The sequence below is a fragment of the Rattus norvegicus genome, chromosome 5 (genome assembly GCF_021556685.1).
Source record: "Rattus norvegicus strain SHRSP/BbbUtx chromosome 5, alternate assembly SHRSP_T2T, whole genome shotgun sequence".
NCBI lineage: Eukaryota > Metazoa > Chordata > Mammalia > Rodentia > Muridae > Rattus > Rattus norvegicus.
Window position 1 is genome coordinate 62,107,859 of NC_141538.1, and position 23,425 is coordinate 62,131,283.

Sequence of the window (23,425 nt, forward strand, 5' to 3'; positions counted from 1 at the left end):
ACCAAGAGAGAGGCTGTGGGACACTGTGGGATTGGGAGGCCCTGTTGTGAGGGCGCTGTGAGCTCCAGTGAGCTAGTTTCAAGTCACTGTGACCGCAACGGTGGCTTCACGTGTAAGACTCCTATAGCATAGAGGCGATGTGGGACACTCTGCATGCCTGTTACTCGGGTGAGACTGCTTAGTTAGAGGCTGTCTTCCTACGAGGACAAGGCTGTGTATGGTATGGCTTCCACCGTGCCACTGGATATGTGACAAGGCTTAAGGTTGAGCGTGCTTTTCTTCCCTTCTTTCTTGAGACAGGGTCTCATGTAGCCCTGACTGGCCTAGAACTCAGTATGTAGACCAGGCTGGCCTCAAATTCATAGAGACCCAAGGGCCTCTGCTTTCCAAGTGCTGACACTAAAGGCCTGAGCCATCACACCTGGTTTCGACTGTGCTTTTCAAAGTATGGGTCTAAGAGGATGCCCTGAGTTCTCAGCGTGTCCATAAGTGGGCTGGACCCGGAATGAGAGGACGTTGGGGGTGTCTGAGCGAACTCCTTCACGCATATATGACAGTGTCAGCATGCTCTTGGATGCCCGAGCACCCTGACCTCCCCTTATGGGCTTCCTGAGATGCCTGAGTGACTGTGTCAGCTGGGGACAGTGTCTGAAGCCCATTCAGGGCCGTGTGCGTGTGCGTGTGTGCGTGTGCCTCTGCTGGCCTGAGGTTTGTTTGTTTTCCTCCTAATTGGCTTGTTTTTCCATGTCCAGCCCACCAAACCGCATGTTTTTCCTCTCATCTGGCCAGCCTGCTTGGGCTGGAGCCCCCAGCACGCATGAGGCCTGCCCGCTGGCCTCGAGAGAAGAGGCAGGCTGCCCACACCCCGGGCCAGGCCAGATCAGGCCAGGGTGGGGCGCGCTGACCCTTCAGCTGCAGCCCGGCACACGCCACACCCACTCTCCTCCTGCCTGGCATCCAAGGCTCATGGCCTGTCTTAACCTTTGCTTGTGGGATCCCTTGAGGTACCCCAAGTTCTGGACTCCCAAGTACCCTCTTCTGCCTCCCACTCACTTCTTCTCGACATGTTTAACCACAATCCTGTGGGCTAGTCTTTCCCTCCCAGGCAAACAGAGCTGGGGTGGGGGTGGGGGGCAGCAGTGTTGAACCTGGAGCTTCTATCTTGATGACTCTTAGCGGGAGGGGCTGAACAAGAAACTGTCCATTTAAAATTATTTTAATCTCTGGTTTGTTTTCGCTTAAGATCGGAATGATAGGCACTGTCCAGTAAACAAAAAAAAATATGCTACTAAAAGGAACATTGTGATCCCGTTTCCCAAGATGTCAGTAGGAGCTGCCTTGCCGCTGTGAGGATTCACCTGAGGGCAGGAAGCTGGGTCAGGAGAATGCAGTAAGGGAGCTGCCTGGCTAAGGAGTCTTCTACCAGACGTCACTATGGCCAAGTTCCTTTGGAAACTTGGAAATAAAAGCTATACACATTAAGGATAAGTATTAAACAATAACCCTTGGTCTGAAGAACCCACAAACCACAGGTGACATCGCCAGGCTCTTTCTTGGGAAGCTGGCAAGAAGAATGTTGTGAACTCGAGTGTTGTCAAACCCAGCCTCCTGTTATCAGCCTGAAGTGACCAGGATGATCTAATAACCCCGTTCCTCTAACCAATCTATAGAAATAAGGCAGCGGGAGATAAGTACCTAGTACAGATGCTATGGCCAACTCAGCACCACTCCTCCCCTGAGGGGCAAGGTCAAGGGAGGAGAGTGAACTATATCTACGTGGTCTGGGCTCTGGTCACCGGAGGGATTATGTGGCCATAGCCTGTTAGTAAGGACTACTGACATTACTTCAAAATCCAATTCCTCTTCAAAGATCACAGCACCAGAAACTGGGTTGAGGACTAGCAGACACCAGCCATGACCACCAGACTTATTCATCATTTGGGGAGCCCAACTGAGAGGTCAGGAGAGTGGGGGTAACTGTGGTGCGATGGTCTCATCCCTCGATAGCACTCAGACAGCAGATGCTTTCCCACATCAGGGACTGGAGCTAATGTTGAGTTTTTCCACTGTTACCTGGTGCTAAACCCAGGAGGATTGGCTAAACTGGTCCTGCATTTCTCCATAAACGACAAGGGCCTCTCCATCCTTGGCTCGCATTTAAGACATTTGGCCTGAATGCCATCTCTTCAGTTTAAACACAACTTGAAATGCTTTTTCCAGGTGGGCACTGAGCTGCACACCCTTAATCCCAGCACTCAGGAGACAGAGGGGTTTTTGAGTTCAAGGACAACCAGGGCTACACAGAGAAATCCTGTCATCCAAACAAACAAACAAACAAACAAACAAACAAATGATTTTTCCACAGGAATGGACATCTATACTAATGTATTTTTGCATCTCATTCAGCCCCAATGATAGACATTTTAGTGGGCAGCTTTTCAACCTAACATTTCACATGGATGTCCACCCTAGTCTCGAAAAATGATGGGCAGGGGCCTGCTCCCAGGTAGTTTCCAGGGAGTAAGAAGAACTATCTTTTGGCTGTCAAGTTAGTTAAATCCAAATGTAATGAGGCCAAAGAAGCTTGCATCTTTGGCTCAGGAGAAAGATGGAGGATTTTCCAAACAATCGCTCTGTTGGCCAAGAGCTGGGCACTTGCCCACCTGTCCCCCAACTGATGACCTCACCATGCTGTGTACCTGCCCATCTGCCCTCCAGCTGATGACCTCACTATGCTGTGCACCTGCCCATCTGCCCTCCAGCTGATGACCTCACCATGCTGTGCACCTGCACACCTGCACACCTGCCCCCCAGCTGATGACCTCACCATGCTGTGCACCTGCCCATCTGCCCTCCAGCTGATGACCTCACCATGCTGTGCACCTGCCCATCTGCCCTCCAGGTGATGACCTCACCATGCTGTACACCTGCCCACCTGCACCCCAGCTGATGATTTCACCATGCTGGGTACATGCCCACCTGCCCCCCCAGCTGATGATTTCACCATGCTGGGTACATGCCCACCTGCCACCCAGCTGATGACCTCACCACACTGCTTCCCTCAACTCCTTTGACCGGTCACACTGTTCTTCCATCTTCCTTCCTGCTGGCTCCTCCTCCTCTCCATCAACACCTTACACATGGATGGTCTTCAGGGTTCAATTATGTCTTCCACAATCTCTCCTTTGCCCAACTCATCCCCTCTCAGTTGTAATAATGACAAGCCCTAAATTTCCATCTCCAGTAGCTGCCTGGCCTTGAACCCCTTGAACCCTTGAGCCCCTGGCCTTCACTCTGGACCAATTCCAGTTTCCCTCCCAAGGACCTTCTCGTAACATCTATAGCAGATGTCAACAGAGCTGCAGACCTCGCCTACTTCATGGCCAGCTTCTGTAATTATTTTCTGGAGAGACCTCTCTGGCCATCAAAGCATTGCATCAAAAGTGTGGGGTAATTAAAGCGCCCAAACCCAGGAGAATCCTCCATCACTAAAGACAGGAGAGTGTTAAACATTCCAATCCCCTTACCCTACAGGAGGACAACGTTGAGGGTGCCTTTTGTGTCTTATACCCAGAGTTCCCTCGCTGCTGGCTCTTATCAAGAGACAACAAACACCTGATTAATTTTTTTTTTTTTTTTGAGACAGATGTCACAGGATAGGTCAGGTCAGCCTCAAACCTGGAATTTTCCTGCTTCTGTCTCCTGAGTGTTGAGATTATTGTATGTGCATCATGGCCACTAATAATTCATCACCATCATCATCATCATCATCACCATCACCACCAGCAGCAGCAGCAGCATTCATCATCATCATCCTCATATTTCATGTGTGCTGTGCATTTGTGCCACAGTATGTGTGTGTGTGTGTGATCAGAAGACAGCTTGCGGGAACTGGTTCTTCCTCTATCATGTGAGACAGATACCCACTGAACCATTTTCTCTTCCTGAAAACTAGTCCTTTTTTACTTTATTAACAACTTAACTTCCCTCCTCTGTGTCTTTTTATCATCAATTGCAAAAACAGCTTGTCTTTAGATTCCCATCCTGGATCTGAATCTAGGGAGACTGAAGCCCAGCTACTGTCCAAATAGAGCACACGTTCCCTCCTGCATCTTCTGGCCACAGTGACCGTTTCCCCGGCCTTCTCCACCTTCCTGCCAGCCCTCAGTTCTCCATCTCCGACCTATCACCAGTCTCTGAACTCTGAACATCTTCAACTCCATTCTCTGGTCCCAGCTCCTCAGAGTGTCTCCTGCACCATGACTGCCTCCTTCCTGCCCCTGCTGCTCTCCCTCCACTGTGTTTCTTCTCTTTGCTGTCTGAACCTGATTCAGACCATATCACTCACCAACTTCCTGTCATTTCCCTGTCCCCACTGCCATCGACCCAAGTGGCTCTGCAGCCTAGTCAGTTCTGTCAGGAATGTTTCCAGACAGGTGTGGTGATGCACACCTTTAACCTTAGCACTCAGAGGCAGAGGCAGGCCGATCCCTGTGAGTCTAAGGCTTGCCTGGTCTCTACTTTGTTAGTTCCAGGACAGCCAGGGTGGCAGAAATAAAATAAAATAAAATAAAATAAAATAAAATAAAATAAAATACACAACAAAAATACAAATAGAAAGAAATTCTTTTTCCACACATCTCCCACTGTTGGAAGCCTTCTTCCTCCCCTGGGGCCTCCCAGGCTGCTCCTGCGTATAACCTTATGTCCTATTTCCCTTCCTCAGACACATTGGCAATCTCCTGTGGGAACAGACCCAGTGAGACAACTCCAGCTCAGAGCTGTGACCCTAGGATCCCTTTCTACCCACCAAGCCTCGATAGCACCCCTTTGCCCATTATGCCACAGGGGACAAGAAAGACTTCAGGATTTAAGACCTCCACATAGGTAGGATCCATAGGCAAAGTGACCAAGGGTTTAGACTCATTGAGCAAGATGAGACTCAAGAGGTCAGAGGAACAGGTTAGGGTAGGGTCAGAAGGCAAAGGTCAGGCAGAACCTCTCCTCTTCCCTTCCTGCCCAGTGGGAAGGAGATGTGGTCTGGTTCTCAAGGAAGCTAAGGCAACAGAGAGGAGGTCAGGGTCCACGGTAATACTTACAACCCACATGCAGAAGGACTTGGTGGCGCAGGTGCCAGGAGTCACGGTGGAAACAGGCATACAGGCCACTGTGGCCCAGTTCTAAGCTTCGTAGTATCAGCTGAGAGCCATTGAGCAGGTCAGGGGCCAGATCTGTTCCATTTACCCTCCAGGTCACAGCTGCGTCCCAACTTGCTGTCCCACATGGCAGCGTCACATCTGTGCCCAGACGCTCATACTGAACATGGGGTGCCTCTGTGGGGGCAGGGAGGGCACAAGACAGAATCCACAGGTCACAGTCCTGCCTAGCCACTCAGGCAAGCATGCACAGGTAGTGCATGGGCGGGCGGGGACAGGGCCTGGTGTAGAACTTCTCTGTGGTTGTGCAAGTGTGTAAGTGTCTTTGTTTTGGTATGAATGCGTGTACAGAGATCCTCTGTGAGGTGAAGGAAGGAGAGAGAGAGAAAGAGGGGAGTGTGGGGAGAGTTTGTGTAGCATTTGGAAGAATCTACTCTAAGTGAAAATTCAGTTCTCCTTGTGTCTCTGTATCTTTTACTAAGCTTCCTGACCTCTATGATCCTAACTTTTTGCCATCAACAAGCCCAATCCCATGCTGGGACATCTGCCCTGCTTGCTGCCTCTGTCACCCTCCCTGTGCCATGGTCTGTGCCTCTAGGTCTGTCTCCCTCGCTGACACTACAGAGGCAAGATGGTGCCTCGTTCCTTTCTTTCCATCCTGTCTCTCTTCTTTATCCCATGACCACCACCACCACCACCATACGCCCACTCTGCCCACTCCACAGGAGCTCCTCACTCCCGCCTTAACCATCCAGGCTGTAGGCAACAGCAGAAGGGAGAGCAGGCCGGCCTTGAGGAAGTATACCCTGGGGAACTCCTGGCAACTGTCAACTTTGTGAAGCAGAGACTGTGTGGGGTGGGTGGGAGCTGGGACTGAGGGAGTGATCTGCCCGTTCCTCACTTGCCCCCAGGAGACGCCTGTCAGAACTAAATTCAAACCCCTGCCCTGGCCCTGGCAGCCCAGGCCCACCCAGGCATGATGGACAGAACCCAGGAGACTGGAGATAGAAGGCTAGAAGGGAGCTTCTGTCCAGAGGGAGCATCAGGTGGGAGAGGCAGTGAGCGGGACAGTCACAGAGGCAGAGATCCACAGGCAGCAGCAGAGGGGCAGGCATGTGGAGTCAGAATCTTCAGACACCCCCACCCCCTGCCCCCTGAGCCTGGAAGGGCAGATGCTTCCCCCATCCCAGCCAGATCGGTGGAGTGAGGGTGGGAGGGGAAAGAGGAGGGGGAAGGGGTAGGGGGGGCTGCGGGATCCCTCGTTAACACTCGCTCATGTCTCCCCTCCAGAGAGCCACCCCGCTGAGTTGGGGGATTTTCAGAGGCAATTCCTGTTAACGAGCCAATTAAGTTGGGCCAGTGGCCTCTTAATTAGACTTGTTAACACCACCAGGACTGCTGGGGGAGGGGGGAGATCCCCCGAGGGCCCCTCAGTCATCCCCCTCGATGTAGCCCCTTGCCCAGGACTGCTTGTCTCAGTTTGCTGCCTCTGTCGCCCTCCCTGGCCAGGGTCTCTGTATCTGTCTCCCTCATGCTGCCTGTCTCTGCGTTGCCCCTCTTTGAGCCTCTCGGTCCCTGTCCGGAGGAGGGGGAAGCAGGAAACCAAGCCAGCCCTGACCACTTGTCTGTGGGGCTTGGGACCAGACGAACAGAGGATGAACAGGCGGAAGGGCGGTGGCTGGGGGCCTTGGAGGCCACAGCTGTGAAGCTGGACCAGAGACTGAATGGGGGCCTCCCCCTGACCAGAGGCCCAGTGTCCAAGACTCAGGCCACTGAGCCCCCCCTCAATCAAACAGCTCCGGCCACTGAGCCCCCTTCCAACCTCCCTTCCAAAAACCTGGAGCTTCCAGGAAACATGCCAAGCCCCTCTCTCCACACAACCCCCCAACAGAGACTCTCCATCCAGCTGCCTGAGGAGGAGGCTGAAAACTGACCGTTGGGGAGGGGGCGTGGCCATCAGGGTCCCAGCGGCAACATATCAACACTGACCAAGAGCCGCTCGGAACAAACCTGTTCTCAGTATGGTCCCTGAGTACTAGGTCGGAGGGTTCAGGGGGTGGCACAGCCACAGATGAGGGGACACCTCCTAGTAACAAATACAATAGCAGTAGACTGAACACTTCCCCATCACACACTGTCTGCCTTGGGAGAAAAAGAAAAAAAAAATGGAGACACAATCTGATAGCCACGACAAAGGAAGAAGGCAGAAGAGACACGCAACAACTGCAGGCCAGAATGCAGACAGGAGCAATTCGGCACAACATTCACGCAGTGTCACAACTGTTATACCAGCACAACTACCATACGCAAGGCTACGCAACAGCTTCGGGAACGGCACCAGCTCTATCCTCTGTCTCTGAACAGCCCCGTAGGTGCCCCTCCTGATGTGCTGTCCATTTCAGAAATTAAATCAAGCAGCAGGGGGAGGGTGGGGTTCTTGGCCCTGACACGGTGACAAATGCTCCAACGGGATCAGCTGTGAAAAGGTTGTTAGAAGCCAGGATGAGAGACAGAGACAGGATGAGGTCATGGACGTGGAGAACACAGAGGGACAGAGCTGATGGCTCCCTCACACCTGCACGCAGAGACTCACATGGGGACTACATGCCGGAAATGGTCCCCCCGGGGTGTCCAAAGCAACTTCATACCGCCACACATGCAGGATGAGGATGGTCGCCCGCAAAGCGGCAGCATGCACCAGCCGCTCGTCACAAGGTTACAGTCACACATGGGTTCCATCACACGGGATGCTATGCCCTTTCGGGGATGGTTACACCGGATACAACACCACAGGGCAGGTACAGAAAAAGGAGCTACCGCCTAGAGGCGCACTCGTGGGGACAAGGTCTCACAGACAGGGTGAGTTTTAACAAAAAGAAAGACATGCTGTCGTACACAGGACATGATCTCAAATATAAGAACAGCCCCTACACCAGCATTCACTCGGCGATACACAGCCCAAAGGTACAGGCACACGGAGACATTCAAACACAGCCAGGCTCTCACCTAACTGGAAAAAATCCCACACACTCTGAACTGTGACCTTATGCCCGTCCCTAGCCACACGCAGCCCTGACATAGAGATCTTTGTACACAATGGCAGAGGTACCTGGTAGGCCCAGTGCTGATCCGACCAGGAGCTCTGGGACTGACCAGGCTCTCTTTAGGCCTTAATTGCCAGTCTCTCAAGGAAGAGGCCACTGCTACCTTGACACTACCCTTTCAACCCATGCACAGGCTTGAGGAGGGTGGAGATCAGCTATTAAAGTCTGGTAAATGCCTAGGTCCTAAAGTTACTCCCTCTCATGCCCTGTTTCTGCCTACCCCAGTCAAGGTAGAGGCAGGACTGGATAACCAGTGGAGGAACTCGGGGAACCTTATCGGAGACAACTTGCAAGTTTAGACTTTAATGTAGTTAAAGGGCTGATGTCAAGTTAAAAGGGTATGGGCGTCCCCAGCAGGTATGCAGATGCAACTCCTTGTCCTACAAGGAACCCAGACCTCTCTACTCAAACAGTTCGGTGATGGGTAGAGAGGCTACCCATCATCCAACCCTCAAGCAATGTCGCCCTCCCCCAGCCGCTCCAAATACCAGCCCACCTTAGTCACCAGCTCTCTCCCATCTATCTCCATGTCTGTCCACCATCTCTGTCACTATTCTCCTTCAAGGATAAAGCTGGCACCAGGGAGTAACCTGTAAGTTTTGTCCAGTCTCTTAAATGCTCCTACACCCCGACACATCTTATCCAAATACTTTGCAAGGGTCCTGTCCCCCCCCTCCACTCCCAACCCTTATCCCACCCGCCTGTCTCCTCTACCTTCCCTATGGGACAAACTATTTCAAGTCAGAGACACAGTCAGCATGTGACCATCCCCAGGTGAGGCCAGTGCCTGTGCGAATCCGTGGGTCACCCTGCTTATCACTGTCACATGACTACTCGTCCTTTGGGTGATGCATGTGGGACAGTGCCGTAGTGTGACTCTTAGGGGGCCTGTGTGTGTAGGTGTGCCAGTGAGGATTCATGAAGAGTTCTGGGAGGGAATGTGCAGGCGGCTCCCAAGCACTTACCCTGTGGACTGTGTTTCTGGGTGTAGACAGCGGCAGCGGCAGCGGCAAGCACAGCACAGCAGGCCCAAGGGACAGAAGCAGCCATCTGTTGGGAGAAACAGGGTGGGGAGGGGCAGCATCAGCTCAGGCAGGAACCTCTTGGTGGGGTCGGGGGTGCTGCTCTCCAGGAAGGCTGGCAAACCCCAGTCCCTGGGCCAGGGCACCTTGACCCCAAACACCCTTCTTAGGGGGGTGGGGGGTCCCCTATCCAGCAATGGAAACCAATATATTGGCTCCTGTAGGAAAGGTTTGCTAAGATGCTTGAAGACAACCACAGTGGTTCGTCACTCAGTAAAGACTGCTGACTACAGAATGCAGTCAACCATGGATGAGTTATAGGACATCGGTAATGCTAGGGCCATTTTTCAAAATTAGAAAACATATCTCTACCAGTGAGCTTAGCTAATTAGGTATACGCACCACGAAAGGAAAGGGCGATGTTTTAACTTAATTGAGGCTCTGCCTGTCTCCAAACTGCCTTGAATCTAAGGCTACCTGCTATGCTCCTGGGGAGAAAGCCTGAAACCTGGATGTTCAAGGGTCCCTTTGAACTATCACTGACCTCCACACAGACACCTACTGGGCTCTGGGAAACTCAGGGCACCAAGACAGTGGCATGTATGCTAGCCAAGTCAGAGGTTGCTTTGATTCTATTGTGTATCAGTGATCAAAAGAAAATGAAGACTGTTCACAGTGTAAGTGCTTATCAAAGGTCCTAGAATACCTTTCACCTCAGACACATGATCTCAACAGCCCGGGACCCCCAGCCCCTATGTCTACACATGGTCACGTACACAAAGAACATCTAGGATATGTCCCCAGAAGCCAGGAAGAATCCAGTGGTTCCCCCACTTAATGTCCTTCCTCCTGGAATCAGTCTGGTCCCCACCCCCACCCCAGCACAAGCTCAGACCTGAGGCAGGGAAATATTTCCTGCAGGATAGACTCAATGTTTTCCAATCTGAGAATGAAATTTGGGGGACTGTCAACCATGCAGAAGCAGAGATCCAAAGACAGACACCAGGGGCTACTAGGAGATTTAACCATGGTGGCTGTCAGGTCCAGCCAGCCTCACAGTAGACCTTGGCCAGTAGACGCTGTCCAAACAACCAGACAGAGCCCCCAAACACTCAGCTCTACAGTAGAACTGTCAGGGAGCCTGTCAGACAAAGATGCATACAGACAGATAAGCAGTGACCAGAGTATAGCCGGCAAGCCAAAGCAACAGCCCAGAACACAGCAAGCTGCTCCACCAGACCCCAGCTGAGGAAGAGCAAGAACTCAGGCAAAGAAAGCAGCAGCCAGAGACACCATCAGAAACACAGCCAGGGAAACTCTGACACACAAGCAGAGAAAATGCTAGACGCAAACAGGCATCCACTGAGGGAAGAAGCTAGAGAAAGAACCAGAGCTGCAGCCGGATGCTCAGTCAGGAAGTTTCTGCACCACTGAAACCATTGCCAGAGACACTGTCAGGGGCACAGCCAGAGGTAGCATCAGAATACTGCCAGAGAGTCAGCCAGATACACAGCCCGAGAAGCTGACATACTGCCAGATACACCGGGAGAAAGTGTAGAGGAAGGTGGGCATTAGCTGTGGCAAGCAGGATGGAAGTGAGCGCCTTCCTGAAGCTCCTCCATGGGAACACTTGCCTCTTCGCTATCCTCCACACGCCCTAGACGGTTCCCCTCCTCTGAGCCTGCCTGTCTTTATGACCATAGCCACAGGTACTCTCTGCTGGTGTGGCCTTGACGCCTTTCCACACCAGCGACTCCTAGGGCCTTGGTTAGCTTTGGGCAGGTTCCTTCTGAGCCTCAATCTCCAGCTAGAGGTCAAGACAATGACCAAACACACACAACTAGCCAATTCCAAAATGATCCCAAGTCAGTTAGAATGCTGAGTTGGTTGTGGGAAAAAAAAGAGACAGGGAGGAGTCCTACCTGGCTCCCCCAACCCCCAGTCTTGGAAGGTCGCCTTCAGACCCTACCATCTGTCCCCGCTTTTCTAGATCTTCTACCTCAGTGCCAGTCCACTGACCACCTCCTGGGAACAAGAACCAGCACACGGGCAGGCAGGCAGGTAGACAAGCAAGCAGAATGGTCAGAGGTTAGATCCAGAGGGAGTGTCTGAGCAGGAGAGCAAAACCTCAGCTCTCTGCTCCTTCTAGGTCTCTAGTCACGCTCTGGAGGCGGAAGATGTCCAAGACAGGCACACATGCATCCTCCTCAGCGTGTACACACACACACACACACACACACACACACACACACACACACACACACACAGGCCCCCACAGGGGGAGGGAAAGGCTTCTTCATCAAAGTCGCCTCCATCAGCCCGATGAGTTACTGTAAGGGCCGGGCCCTGGGCCAACAGGGCTGCAGCCACAGGAGACGGGTGCTGCTGAGAGCTAGTGAGCTAGCTAGTGCTGCAGAGAGTGGGGGTGGGGTACCAAGACAGACACTGCAGGGTCTGGGCACACAGAAATAAGAGAGCCTTGGGTAAGAGAAACAAGCATGGTGAGGCAGAGTGGGTACTTACAGGGACAAGGACCAAAGACAGAAGTTGAAGAGGAGACATTGGAAGGAAGACAGGGCACCCTGGGAACTGCAGCTATTCCAAATGAGAAGACAGACACAAAGACTCACTATGCCCACCCTAGACCATCTCGAGGAGAAGCCTGTGTGAGTCCTCTGGCTGGAAGGCAGTGGGCAGTCAATGCAGTCTGCTAAGGTGCAAGGGCGGGTTCTTCCTGCAGTTGGAAGGATTCTCATTGGGGATCTAAAAGCCCAGTCTCTAGGAAACAGAGGCGAAATAAAGCCTCACCCCCCTGCTTCTGCTGATACCAGACACACAGACACAGACACAGACACACACAGACACACACAGACACACACAGACACACACACACACACACACACACACACACACACACACACACACACAAATGAACAAACAAAAACCACCACTACCTCTCTGCCCTCAATCACTGTCAACTCCCATCTCAGGGCAAACAGCTCCTTTCCTAAGTCCATACTCTATGACTCCAGGATAGATCTAGAAGATAAATGTCATACAACCCCAGAGAAGGTTGTACCCCAGCCTAGGCTCCTTTATGGACGACTCAAAGAGGTTAGCCCAGAATAAAAATGAAACAGGGTGCCCAAACATCATGAAAGCAGCCCTGCGCCCTGCAACACAAGCTCCCAGTACCACTTCTCACACAGAACCCCGTGTCATCAGTACCTACACATACAACTAACATAAAAGACAAACCCTAGGGCTCCAATTGAGTGACTCTGTCCCACTGTGAAACAATGACACTACCACACAGTGTTAATAAGTCAGGGGAAATGATAAAATTGTACTGTAAACAATGACACACAAGCACTAACAGCCATCACAGTAACAATGTTGCAATAAGAGTCAATCATCAGGATGCCAACAATGCACTGACACCTGTTGAGATGGATACAGTCACACAAAGTAGCAGAGATATTAACATGGATACAGTCACATAGAAACGTTGACAGAGTCAAAGGCATACAGAATGATGCCTTTCACAGAAATGCTATCACCCAGGGAGGCTGACAGTCACCATTAGTAATACTGCCAGACAGTGACAAGCTACAGACTGGTGATCCCAACTACCCAGTATGGGAGTCTGGTTTAGGATTCTGGACCCCAAGACCACTCCTATCAGCCTCCAGCAATGTCTCAGTTGCCCTATGTCCACACTTCACTTGTTGTCTAGCTAAAGGGACAATCTAGGGGGTGCTGTTTGGAAACTACCCCCTTATGTCTGCAGAGCCACAGTCAGAAGTTTGGGGAACCCCTTTCCAAAATAGGTTGGGCTGTGGGTTGGGAGGACTGCTGCCTGCTGCCTGGGTCTTAGACCCGGCTGTGTGCGAGTGATCCGCAGTAGCTATGGGTGGAGGCTGGTGTGAGGGTCAGGAATGTTCTCTCTGCCCTTAACAGTGAAGGAGAAGGGCCGCCTCACAAAGTGACCTCAAAGCCAGGTTACCAATCCATCTCCAAGTTGGGTAACTGAGATCCAGTGGTCACTGGCCAGACTCCTTGCAGTGCCCAGGGCAGGGCTGAAGTGACTCTTTCACAGTTTCCAGTCCCTTTGACAACTCCAAACTCCAAACTCCAAAATCCCACAGCGTGAGTAGAAAGGAATCCTTTGCCCTGGATCCTCATTTCCTTCCCATCTCCTCATAGCAGCCCGAAAGGTCCTATGTATGGGCGTGAGGCAGGCAAAGGGGACACTGATTTAAAGGTTTGGAACGTCAGCAAGCCTCCAACCTGAGAAATTAGGATGAAGCAAGAAAGAGAAGACATAGGGACAAGGATAGGGTGAGCAGGGAAAATTAGCCCTGTCCTGGACAAGGGGGAGCTTGGGAGAGACTGGGCAGGAAGCTCCGAGAGGGGGAGGAGGAGTCTAGGCTGGAGGCCCCCAGATCCCACCAGGCCTGGACAGTGTGGGCGGTGGGGGCTGGTGCAGAGGCCTGAATGGTTCACAGGCTGGATTGGGGGAGGACCAGGCTCCTGGCAGTTGGCCAGCAGGTCCCCTCACCCGGAGGGGAAGGGGGAAGGAGGAGGAGGAGGAGGGCACAGGTCAGGGCCAACTCCTGGGCTATAGGCTCCCACTCAACAGTAGTGTGCCTCCCTCCTGTCTTCCTGACTTTTATCTCTAGTTCTATTCCTTTCCCTCTTTTGACTCTAGCCCTCCTCTTCCTCTCATCTCTTGGTGCCACCAAGCGACATCAGACCCAGAAGCTGTGACTGAGGTTGGGATTCAAGCCTTGTTCTCCTCTTGGGGCTGCCACGGCCCCAGCCCCTCCCTCTTGGAGGCAAGCCTCAGTGCTGAGGGAAAAGGACTCCACACCAGCACGTGTGCCCCCTCCTCCTGCTTAGAAGGGGTAGGATAAACTGAGCACCAGTGAGAGGGGGGGCAAGAAGGAGGTAGCAATAGCAGTCTCCCAGCTCCAGCCTCTGGCTGAGGTTGTGGAAAAGGAGGCCGCCCGATGTGAGTGAGTTGGGGGGGGGGGGGTATCCGCACCTGCTATTGTGACCTCCAGAGCCGGAGATGGGGGCCAGGGGGGGGGACACACAGATTCCGATGGATTTTGGCAGCAGCCTGGACTCTAAGTGCTCACGCCCCCCCACCCCCAGCCTCTTGTACCGTGGGGACCCTGAGTTCAGCATGTGCGTGCCCTGCTTGCTGCACGTGTGTACAGGCGTGTTGGAGGAGCCTGGGGCTCTCCTATGATGGGTCTGACTGAGCAGCTGGGGACGTGTCTTGGGAAGAGGGGATCCATCCCACCAGCCTGTGCCCACATGTAGAGGTCCACTCAGAGCCCTGGGAGCTGTACTCGGAGCAGCCCTCTGGATGCAGGAGGTCTGGGCTGTTTTCTTCAGAATACCCTTCTCCAGCGCCTGCCTCTTGCAGGGACAGCAGGAAAGGGCTGAGGAATTCATGTCCTCTCTTTGGGCACATGCTCTGGACGGTTTCATAGAATCGGAGACACAGGTGACAAACTTCCTACCCACCAAGCTCAGCCCAAAGTCTGTGGTTTACAGAAGAACCAGGAGGGCCCCTCCACCCAGAAAAGGCCAACAGCCAGTGTGGTAAAGGGCCGGGAGGGGCACTCGTTGCATAGGGAGGTCAGACAGCCAGAATGCCATGGCCACTGTGGGATAGGCAAGACAGGATGGCTGAAAGAAACTCTAAACTGGGATAGGAGTAGGGAAGGGTCTACAGCAAGTGTGAGGGCAGGAAGAGGATGACAGGGCAGTGCCCTCCATGGAGACAGGACGGACAAAATGGCTCTTCAGACTGGGGGCCTGGTTCAAAGGCTTGTTTGCCTCCCTACCACCACCCCTGCCAGATCACTGCTACAGTACAACACACCCTTGAAAATACAGACACTGTCTAGGCACGGTGGCACACACCCCAGCACCGGGAAGGCAGAGGCAGGCAGATCTCCATGAGTTTGGGGCCAGCCTGCTCTCTACAGAGTGAGTTCCAGGACAGCCAGGGCTATGTAGAGAGACTGTCAAAAAAAAAAAGTCCATACGTGGAAGTATGTACGCACGCACACACGCATGCACACACGCACGCACGAGCAGGGTACGTGAAGCATGAGTTTGTAACAGGAAGAACTGAAGATGGTCTTTTTGGCAGAGCCAGAGTTGGTGGGGGAGACCTCTCTTTTTCCTTATGGAACAATGTTCTGTTTTCTCTGCCCCCTTAGCATGCACGTGTACCATGCATGCTACTTCTGAGGAACCTTCTGCTCTGCTGGGTAAGAGCAAGACATCCTCCCTCCCCCTCCCTGCTCTCCACAATCTGTTCCTGATGGTAAACACAGGCGTGAGTACACATACCCACATGTTCACACACACCAGCAATTCAGGGTGACACGGGACCCAGTGTTCACCTCACACCGGGATGAAGCACAGGCTAGCGAGCTCTCGCAGCCACCCACCCAGCAGAGCGTCCCGAAGACCCCATTTCCACATACATACAGCCAGTGCTCGGCAGACATAAAACAGCCTCTCAAACCTACTGACATCCAGTCCCAAGCATGCATCATGGCCTTCCCTGCAGACATGCACTGCCAAAGCATCATACATTGGTGCACACACACATGCATACACATGCATGTGCGCACACATACACACATGGGCATGCGCTCTCTCTCTACCTCTCTCTCTCTCTGTCTCTCTCTCTCTCTCTCTCGTACATTAAAGTCACAGTTATGCACAGAGACTCCCTCACGCAGAACGATCGCCATTTCACATGTGGATACTATCACACTCAAAGCTGTCAACCCTCCACATGGACGCCAACATATACCTCCAGAAACCCAGAGCTTCCCCAGTCACTCTCAGCCCACCATGCTCCCAGCGGGAAATACACAGACACTCGTGACGGTCACACTGTGCTGGAGCCTGGATGTGCTTGAGGATGAAGCAAAGCAGCTGAAGTCAGGAGGAGAAAAGGAAGGAGCACTTCGCTTCTTTGCTGCTTCAAAAGACGCTGAATGAACAATTATTTTCTAGTCAGCTCCTTCTTCCTCCAACCCTGCTTTCAACAACGTTATGGGATGGAGGGAGGTCCAGGAAGGCTGCATGGGTGAGGAAGCCCTGGGGTCAGAGATGATAGCACTGGTAACGGCAGGTACCAGAAAAGCCCCAAACACGCCTGTGCCCCATGCCCTTCTGCCTCCCTGATTTCTCCAGGGTAAGAAGCAACAACAGCTTTCAGCCTATCTTCCCCTTGGCCCTCTGTACTCTGTGCTCCCTTCCTGTCTCTAATACATCCAGATAGCAGGCCTCCACACAGACTTGGCAGGAGATGGGGGCAGGGAGGGAGGAACTGAATTAGCCTTTACCTGAACAATCACACCCAAGCCCCATCAACGTCAGTCCCAAAGAGAGGTGGAGACAGATGCCGAGCCCAGGACAAAGTAGGCTCTCACCTAACTGGCCACTAAGGGCAAGAGTCCTAAAGTGTTCTTGGACCCTATAGTTCAGTCCCCAACTCTGACCACAGGATAGGAGGTCCTGATACTAGGCTCTAAGGTGCTGTCCAGGCAGAAAGGAATGCAGGCTGAGCTGGCTACTCCTAAAGCCTGGAACAACTGGCACTAGGGCTGACATTCTCAGCGCTTCTACTCTAGTGGTAGCAGTGGACCTGATGCCTGTATCCCATGGAGAGCCTGTGTGTTCCCTGGCCAGGCATGACAGCAAACACCGGGCACAACACCTAAGGAAACTTGCCAGGCAGGGCCAATCCCATAAAAGCCAGGTGATCAGGAATTGAAGAAAGCAAAAGAAATCAGGCTGGGGGCGTGGAGGGGGATAAGGAACCCAGATGACAGTACTCCAAAGAAGGTAGGCACTGGAGCCAAATGAAGCCAGGCCCCGGTGGACTACAGAGAGCTGGGAGGTGTGGACAAAATGAAGCCAGGCTTCGGGGATCAAATGAAACTCGGCAAGAGGCCCACAGGATGTGAGAGAAGAGAGATATCAGGAACTCATCCTCCTGTCTAGATGTCATCCCCACACCCTAGGCCTCTCTCTCGGTAGCCCCCTCCCCCAGGCTGATGGACACAGCCAGAGCCCCCTCCCCTCTCAGAGGCCTGGTCCGCCTGCAGCCAATGGGCCCCGGCCCCATCCCTGAGACCTCAGGAAGTCCCAGTCCCTCCCACCGGCTGCTGAGGCAGGGGGGCTGGGGAGAAAGCGCAGAGAAGAGAGACAGCTTGGCAGGGGGAGCGCCGAGCAGCCGCGGGGGGCGGGGGCCGAGGAAGGAGCGGGAAGCGCCGCGGCGGGCTGGCGGGCTGGAGCGGGCGGGGGGGTCTCCGCCGCGGCGGGGCGGCGGGGTGACAAGTTCTCGGCCCCGCGGCCGCGCGCACTGACCTGGGTCCCCGCGCAGGCGCCCGGCCGGTGCTCGGCGCTCCCTGGGTCCGCCCGGCAGCCTTCGGGCATCTGTCCCCGGGGCTTCCCCACCCCCGAGGGGCCGGGCCGGAGCGCCACGGCCCCGCCGGAGCCAGCGGGCGAGCGAGAGGGCGAGAGGGCGAGCGGGGCGGCGAGCGGGCCGGGAGGGGGAGGCAGCGCGCCGGGAGCCGAGCGAGCGAGCCGAGGCAGCGAGTGAGGGACGGCATGCAGTGAGGTCATCCTTTGAATCTAATTGTCTGAGTCAGGAGGAGATGTGGCACTTGATGCTGGGGGAGGGGCGGGGAGGGGACCCTCGGCACGGCCGGGGGTGCCGGGCTCCGCTCCCCCAAACCCGCGGTGTGGATGCGGGGCTCGGAGCTGACCTCTGCTGCCCGGGTACCAGCCAGCCAGCCGGGAGACGCGCGTCTCGGTCCCAGCTCTGAGCCACCTTCCTATTCTCTTGGGAGTGATGGGAACCTGCTGAAGCCCAGGGTCATCTTTCCACATTTTTTTAGGGAATGGCAGACACCACCACCCCCCGCCCTCCCAGTCCTAATTCTGCCCTCAGGGAAGAAGTGTGTATGTACTTCAGCCTTCGTCTGCCTTCCACATTGTCTCTGTGCACTTCAGGAAAATGGGCCTGGGACTCTTCTCCCAAGTTAACTACCTGCACTGGGAATCTGGTGGGATGTAGAAAGTGAGCCCTATTTACCGCCTTGCTCTCTGGGAAGGACAGTGCAAAGGCCACAGGTCCCCCACTCCAATACACCCCCCCCCCATTCTTGCTGTACCTGCCCAAGCTTCGTTCTGGAGGGCCAAGCAGGGCCAGTCTCCAGGAGTACCAGGAAGCTACCCAAAGGACTTAGCTGCTCAGATAGTAGTGGGGCAAGTCAGCAACTAGGCCTTGGGCTGGTCAGGCTCACCCACCCATGCGTGTACACAGAAGCACATGCACACATCTGCACACACAGGCGCAAGGATGGACCAGGCGGCCGGGGATGCTCTCACTGAGGGGCCACACGCCCCTCCCCTCGCCCCCGTGGGGGAGGGGTGATAAATATTTAAGGGGCTTTTAGCTCAGAAGGGGCTGAAGCCGGGGGAGGGAGGGGGATCCACGCTGCCTGATTAATGGGGTTACGGGCTTGGATCAATCTGTCCGCCTGCCGCTCCCTCCTTCCCTCCTCCTCCCTCCCTCCGCCTAATGCGCTTTATCAGGAGACGTTTTTCTGACTTGGCAGCGTCGCGCGTTTTAAATAGACCCATTTAGAGCTCGGGTTGGGGGAGAAGAAGGGGGAGGTGGAGGGAGACAGAGATTGAGACGGGCAGGGAGACAGAGACAAATAGGGAGAGAGACGCCCGGAAGAGAGAGATGAGAGAGAGAGAGAGAGAGAGAGAGAGAGAGAGAGAGAGAGAGAGGGAGAGGCAGGCAGAGGACTGAAAGGAGAGGCTGAGGTAAGACTCCCGTGGAGGCTGAGTTGGAGGGAGGTGATGGGAGGCCAGAGCAAAGGCGGGGGCTGCAGAGCAGAAACAAACACAGAAAGACCGAGAGAGGAAAGTAGGCACCAGCAGCCAGCGGAAACCCAGAGAGAGGCTCTCTGCAAGGGCTGAGTGCTAGCTTGGGAGACAGCAGATATCTTTTATTTCCAAAAACAGTTTTTCATCCACTTTGTTAAATTAAAAAGCTGTTTTTAAAGTGGTGCTGGAGGTGCTGCTGGGGGAGGGTGGACAGAACTGCCAAGCCTTCCCTCCTCAGCCCCACAGAAGCAGCTCCAGCCTGAGCCCCTGGGGTGTCTCCAGCTCCCCTGCTCTCTGCGATCCTCTGAGATCCCCAGGGACAGGGTCAGGGCATCTGAGCTACTGTTCACTGGCAGGAAGTCCTTCCTGCTGTCTGGCCTCAGTCTCTCTTGCTGCAGGGAGTTCTTTTCTTCCTCCTGAGCACCACCCTCTCTCAAGCCTCTCCTCTTGCTCCTTACAGTGCTCCCAAATTGGGGTGCTTATAACCCAGTAGCCTGTTTTTCCTGATAGGACATCAGATTACCAGGTAAACCCCAATAAAGACCATCTAGAATTCTGTAAATCCATTTCATAGCCCCTCCCAGTTTGAACACGCTTCTAACACAGACCCCACCCCATGATCCTAGGCCCTCTGAGAGGAATAGAGTGGAAAGCCTAATTTACACTACAGCATCTTTTCCTCCTTCCTCTTCTGGACCCCTGAACCATCTAAACTCCCTGGAAGGCCATGTGTCAGCCTGGACTACCCCACTTCATCCTTAACAACATGAACTCCTGGTTTTGAAGGGTTGGTGCCCCCCCTCCCTGCCCTGCTGCCCCGAGCCAGGAAAATGGCCAGTCTGTTTGGGAGCTGAGATGAGAAGCCCAGCCGGCCTTTGTGGGCCTCTGGCCTTTGTGGGCCTCTGGCGGGTTTTGGACAATAGGCCCTTCCGTTCCGCTCCAGTGCCTCAATTCCTCAGATGCCCCCACCCTGGGGCTGCCAATCCAGGGGCCTTGCTTGCTTGAATGAGAGGCAAGGGGGGTGAGACTTAGCCCCGCTGCTGGCCCCACAAGATTTTTGGACCTGCCATTCCATCTCCTTCAAGCTCAGCTACTCCTTCAAGCTCAGCTGCTCCTTCAAGCTCAGCTGCTCCTTCAAGCTCAGCTGCTCCCCTAATGGAGCCAGAGAGATGTTTTAGGAGCAGTGAGGGAAGGAAGTGGAAGACACAGACAGCAACAAGAAGTTCCTAAATCTGGCATTCAGCATCCTCCGTGTGGAAGGGTGTCCTGACCTGCTATTGCCCTTTCCTGTGTGACAGTAGATGAGTCTCTTTCCTCCTCTGGGTCTAACATAGGGACATGAGAAGTCTCAAGCCCATGATCTCTCCCAAGAGCAACCTGCTCTGCCTGGGTTCCCAGCACCTACCTCGTTACCACCAGATGCTCTCCAAGCACATCAATATTATCCTCCTCTGCAGACCAAAGTCTTCCTGGGATGATGTGTTGGGACCGGGTTCTGGAAAGGCAAAGACCACACATCAGGTCACAGAGAAGCCACGTGTCTTCTCGGAGCCCACCACACATTCATAAGCCCCTGGTAAAGGGACAACCAGCATCTTAGTGTTCTCATCTGTGAAATGGGAACAGTCGCCTTGAAGCACCGTTTTGATGACTCAGCACCTGAGCAGTTGCTAGTGGGTGGGCCTCAGATATGGCTAAGTGAGGATGCTGACCTAGCCTGGTGCCCCAGTACCGCCGCCCCGCCCCCACCCTGGGCTAGATGTTATTATCATTTCTCTGCCAGAAGCAAATAAGCCTGGAAGAGGAAAAAAAAAAACCAGGAGAGTGTTCTACTACTACCAGCCCTTTGCTGACCTCAGTTCCAAACCACGGGGACAAACAAAGGGCAGAAGACAGGCCTGACCTGACGCCACTCACAGATACATACTGCAGATTCCCACCCAGGCAGGGCTCAGACAGAGGGGCCTTCATATCACACATGCTTGCTTGAGCACACGCTCGAACACACGCCCCACGGGAGCTGGCATCCATGCCCACCGTCTTCACGTCCTCCCCCATCCCCACTATGACTTGCTGAGCATCCATCATGTCCCAGGGGACTGTTTCAGCAGCCTTATTTGCACCGTCCCCTCTGCTTGGTGACCCCCCCACCCCCCTTGAGACAGGTGCTAACGTTCTTGCCACTTGATGGGGCTAAAAAAACCTGGCATTCGAAGATATTAAATCCAAGATGTTATACAAGATACAAAGATATTATACAAGGCTGTAGGTCTGATCACTCCTGGAGCCTAGAACGGAGTCACCCCTGTCCCCAACCTTTCTATACCAGTTTGCCTCTGTAGCTCTCACCCACTTACATAGTGCTCTCTCAGTGGTAGGAACTGCCGTGGGTATTTTGCAATGCTGGGGACTAGACCCATGCTAACGAACACTCTCCCGTCCCCAGCATCAGCTAGCAACTGCCTGGGTCCTCAGACTTTACATTAAGTCCTTAACTGACTTCTGAATTCCCCCTTAGACAGGCTCTCAGATTAGAGAGCAGAGATTTTCCGGTCTCTGCCTCCCAAGTGCCGGAAGCCAAAGTGTTTGCCTCTACGCTCGCCCAGCTTGATTTACATATATTCTTCCTTTACCCTTACTTTATGTGCATGAGTACTTTGCACGTCTGTGTTTTGCTTGTGCAACGTACATTGTGTGAGTGCATGGTGGGTGCCCTTGGAGATCACAGGAGGGGGTTGGATCCTCCTGGAACTGGAGGCGTTACAAGAGCTGCCATGTGGGTCTTGGGAATTGAACCTGGGTCCTCTGCCAGAGCAACAGAATCTCTCCAGCCCTTAGCTTACATTTTTTTTTTTTGGTTCTTTTTTTCGGAGCTGGGGACCGAACCCAGGGCCTTGCGCTTCCTAGGTAAACGCTCTACCACTGAGCTAAATCTCCAGCCCCCCTAGCTTACATTTAAAAACGGAATTTTGTGTCACGCATGTGCCTAAGTGTATGTGTGTGCACCACACGTGTGCAGGAGGCTGCAGAAGTGTCAGAGGCGTCAGATCTCTTTCACTGAAGTTATGAGTCATATGGGTGCTGGGACCTGAACCCGGGTCCCCTGCAGGAGCAGTGAGTGCTCTCAACCGCTGAATCATCTCTCCAGCCCCTTCACTTACATTTTTTTGTGCCGAATCATCAAAGCAACATTCTGAGAGAACCTTACTTCTATTCAGCAGTGAGAGCACTGAGACAGCAAAAGCAGCTCTCCCCAAATGGCAAAGATGGCCACTGGCAAGGGCCCTGGGAATTCAGCGTTATTGAAAAGCTTCAATGAAACCTAGCCACTCAATAGACCCTCACCTTCGGCAAGTCCCCAGGAGATATTAAGGGTCTGACTGCTTCCTCAACAGGTCCCAGAATAAATCTGCCAAAGGTATGATTAGGGGCCTAAATGCACGCTCATGAGAAAGGAAAGGGACTCTGTCATGGAATCCTGCCCAGAAACCAGAAACATCACTAACAAGACAAGGCCAGTAACTAAAACAGTGTGTTAGAGAGACAGTCTGGCTGGTGGTGACAGATACCAACACACCAAGACACAGCCCCAAAGACAGAGAGATAGAGAGAAGGCAGACAGACAGCAGGCCAAAGAATGACAGGTAACTTGACACAGAGACAAGAGCAGTAGAGAGGAGACAGGCTAACATGAAAACAGACAGATACACAGCGATATGCAGACGCATAGACAATTATAGACCCATCTGACCTTCAAAAGGAGTAAAAAAGCCAGGCAGGCTTAAACTGTGTGCAGCATGTATGTGCGTGTGTGCGTGTGTTGGGGGAAGCATGCAGTGTCTCCACGCACATTACACCAGCTGCTTCCAGCAATCTCATCTGATTAATAATAAATGCCCTGTAATTACAGCTGCCCCCCCAATCCTTCTTCCTGTTTTTTTTTTTTTTTTTTTTTTTTTTTTTGTCAGCTGCCGCCAGGCCAGCCCCCTCCCTCCCCATCATGGATCCCATGACCCTCTCTGTCCTCACCTGCAGCTTTCTAGGAGACTGAGAGAATGTGAGCTGACAGGCCAGATTCCCGCTCTGCGGGGGGGGGCTACTGTCTCTCGAACCTGGATGAATGCCCTTAGGTGCCAAGCAAGATGTCCTCACATTTCTTCCTCCACACCTCCCCCCACCACCTGTGTACCACCAGCAC

General features: G+C 53.5%; 1 protein-coding gene across 3 annotated transcripts in view; it reads right to left on the reverse strand.

Annotated features, from left to right (window-relative positions):
* Positions 1-23,425, reverse strand: part of Cntfr (ciliary neurotrophic factor receptor) — a 37,604-nt gene that overhangs the window by 8,323 nt on the left and 5,856 nt on the right. For 2 of the 3 annotated variants that reach the window (NM_001003929.2, XM_087548919.1), the window contains 3 exon segments: positions 5,100-5,333; positions 9,226-9,310; positions 20,633-20,722. In NM_001003929.2, the coding sequence (NP_001003929.2) occupies positions 5,100-5,333; positions 9,226-9,310 (319 nt within the window). In that variant the 5' untranslated portion in view covers positions 20,633-20,722. 3 annotated transcript variants of the gene reach the window in all.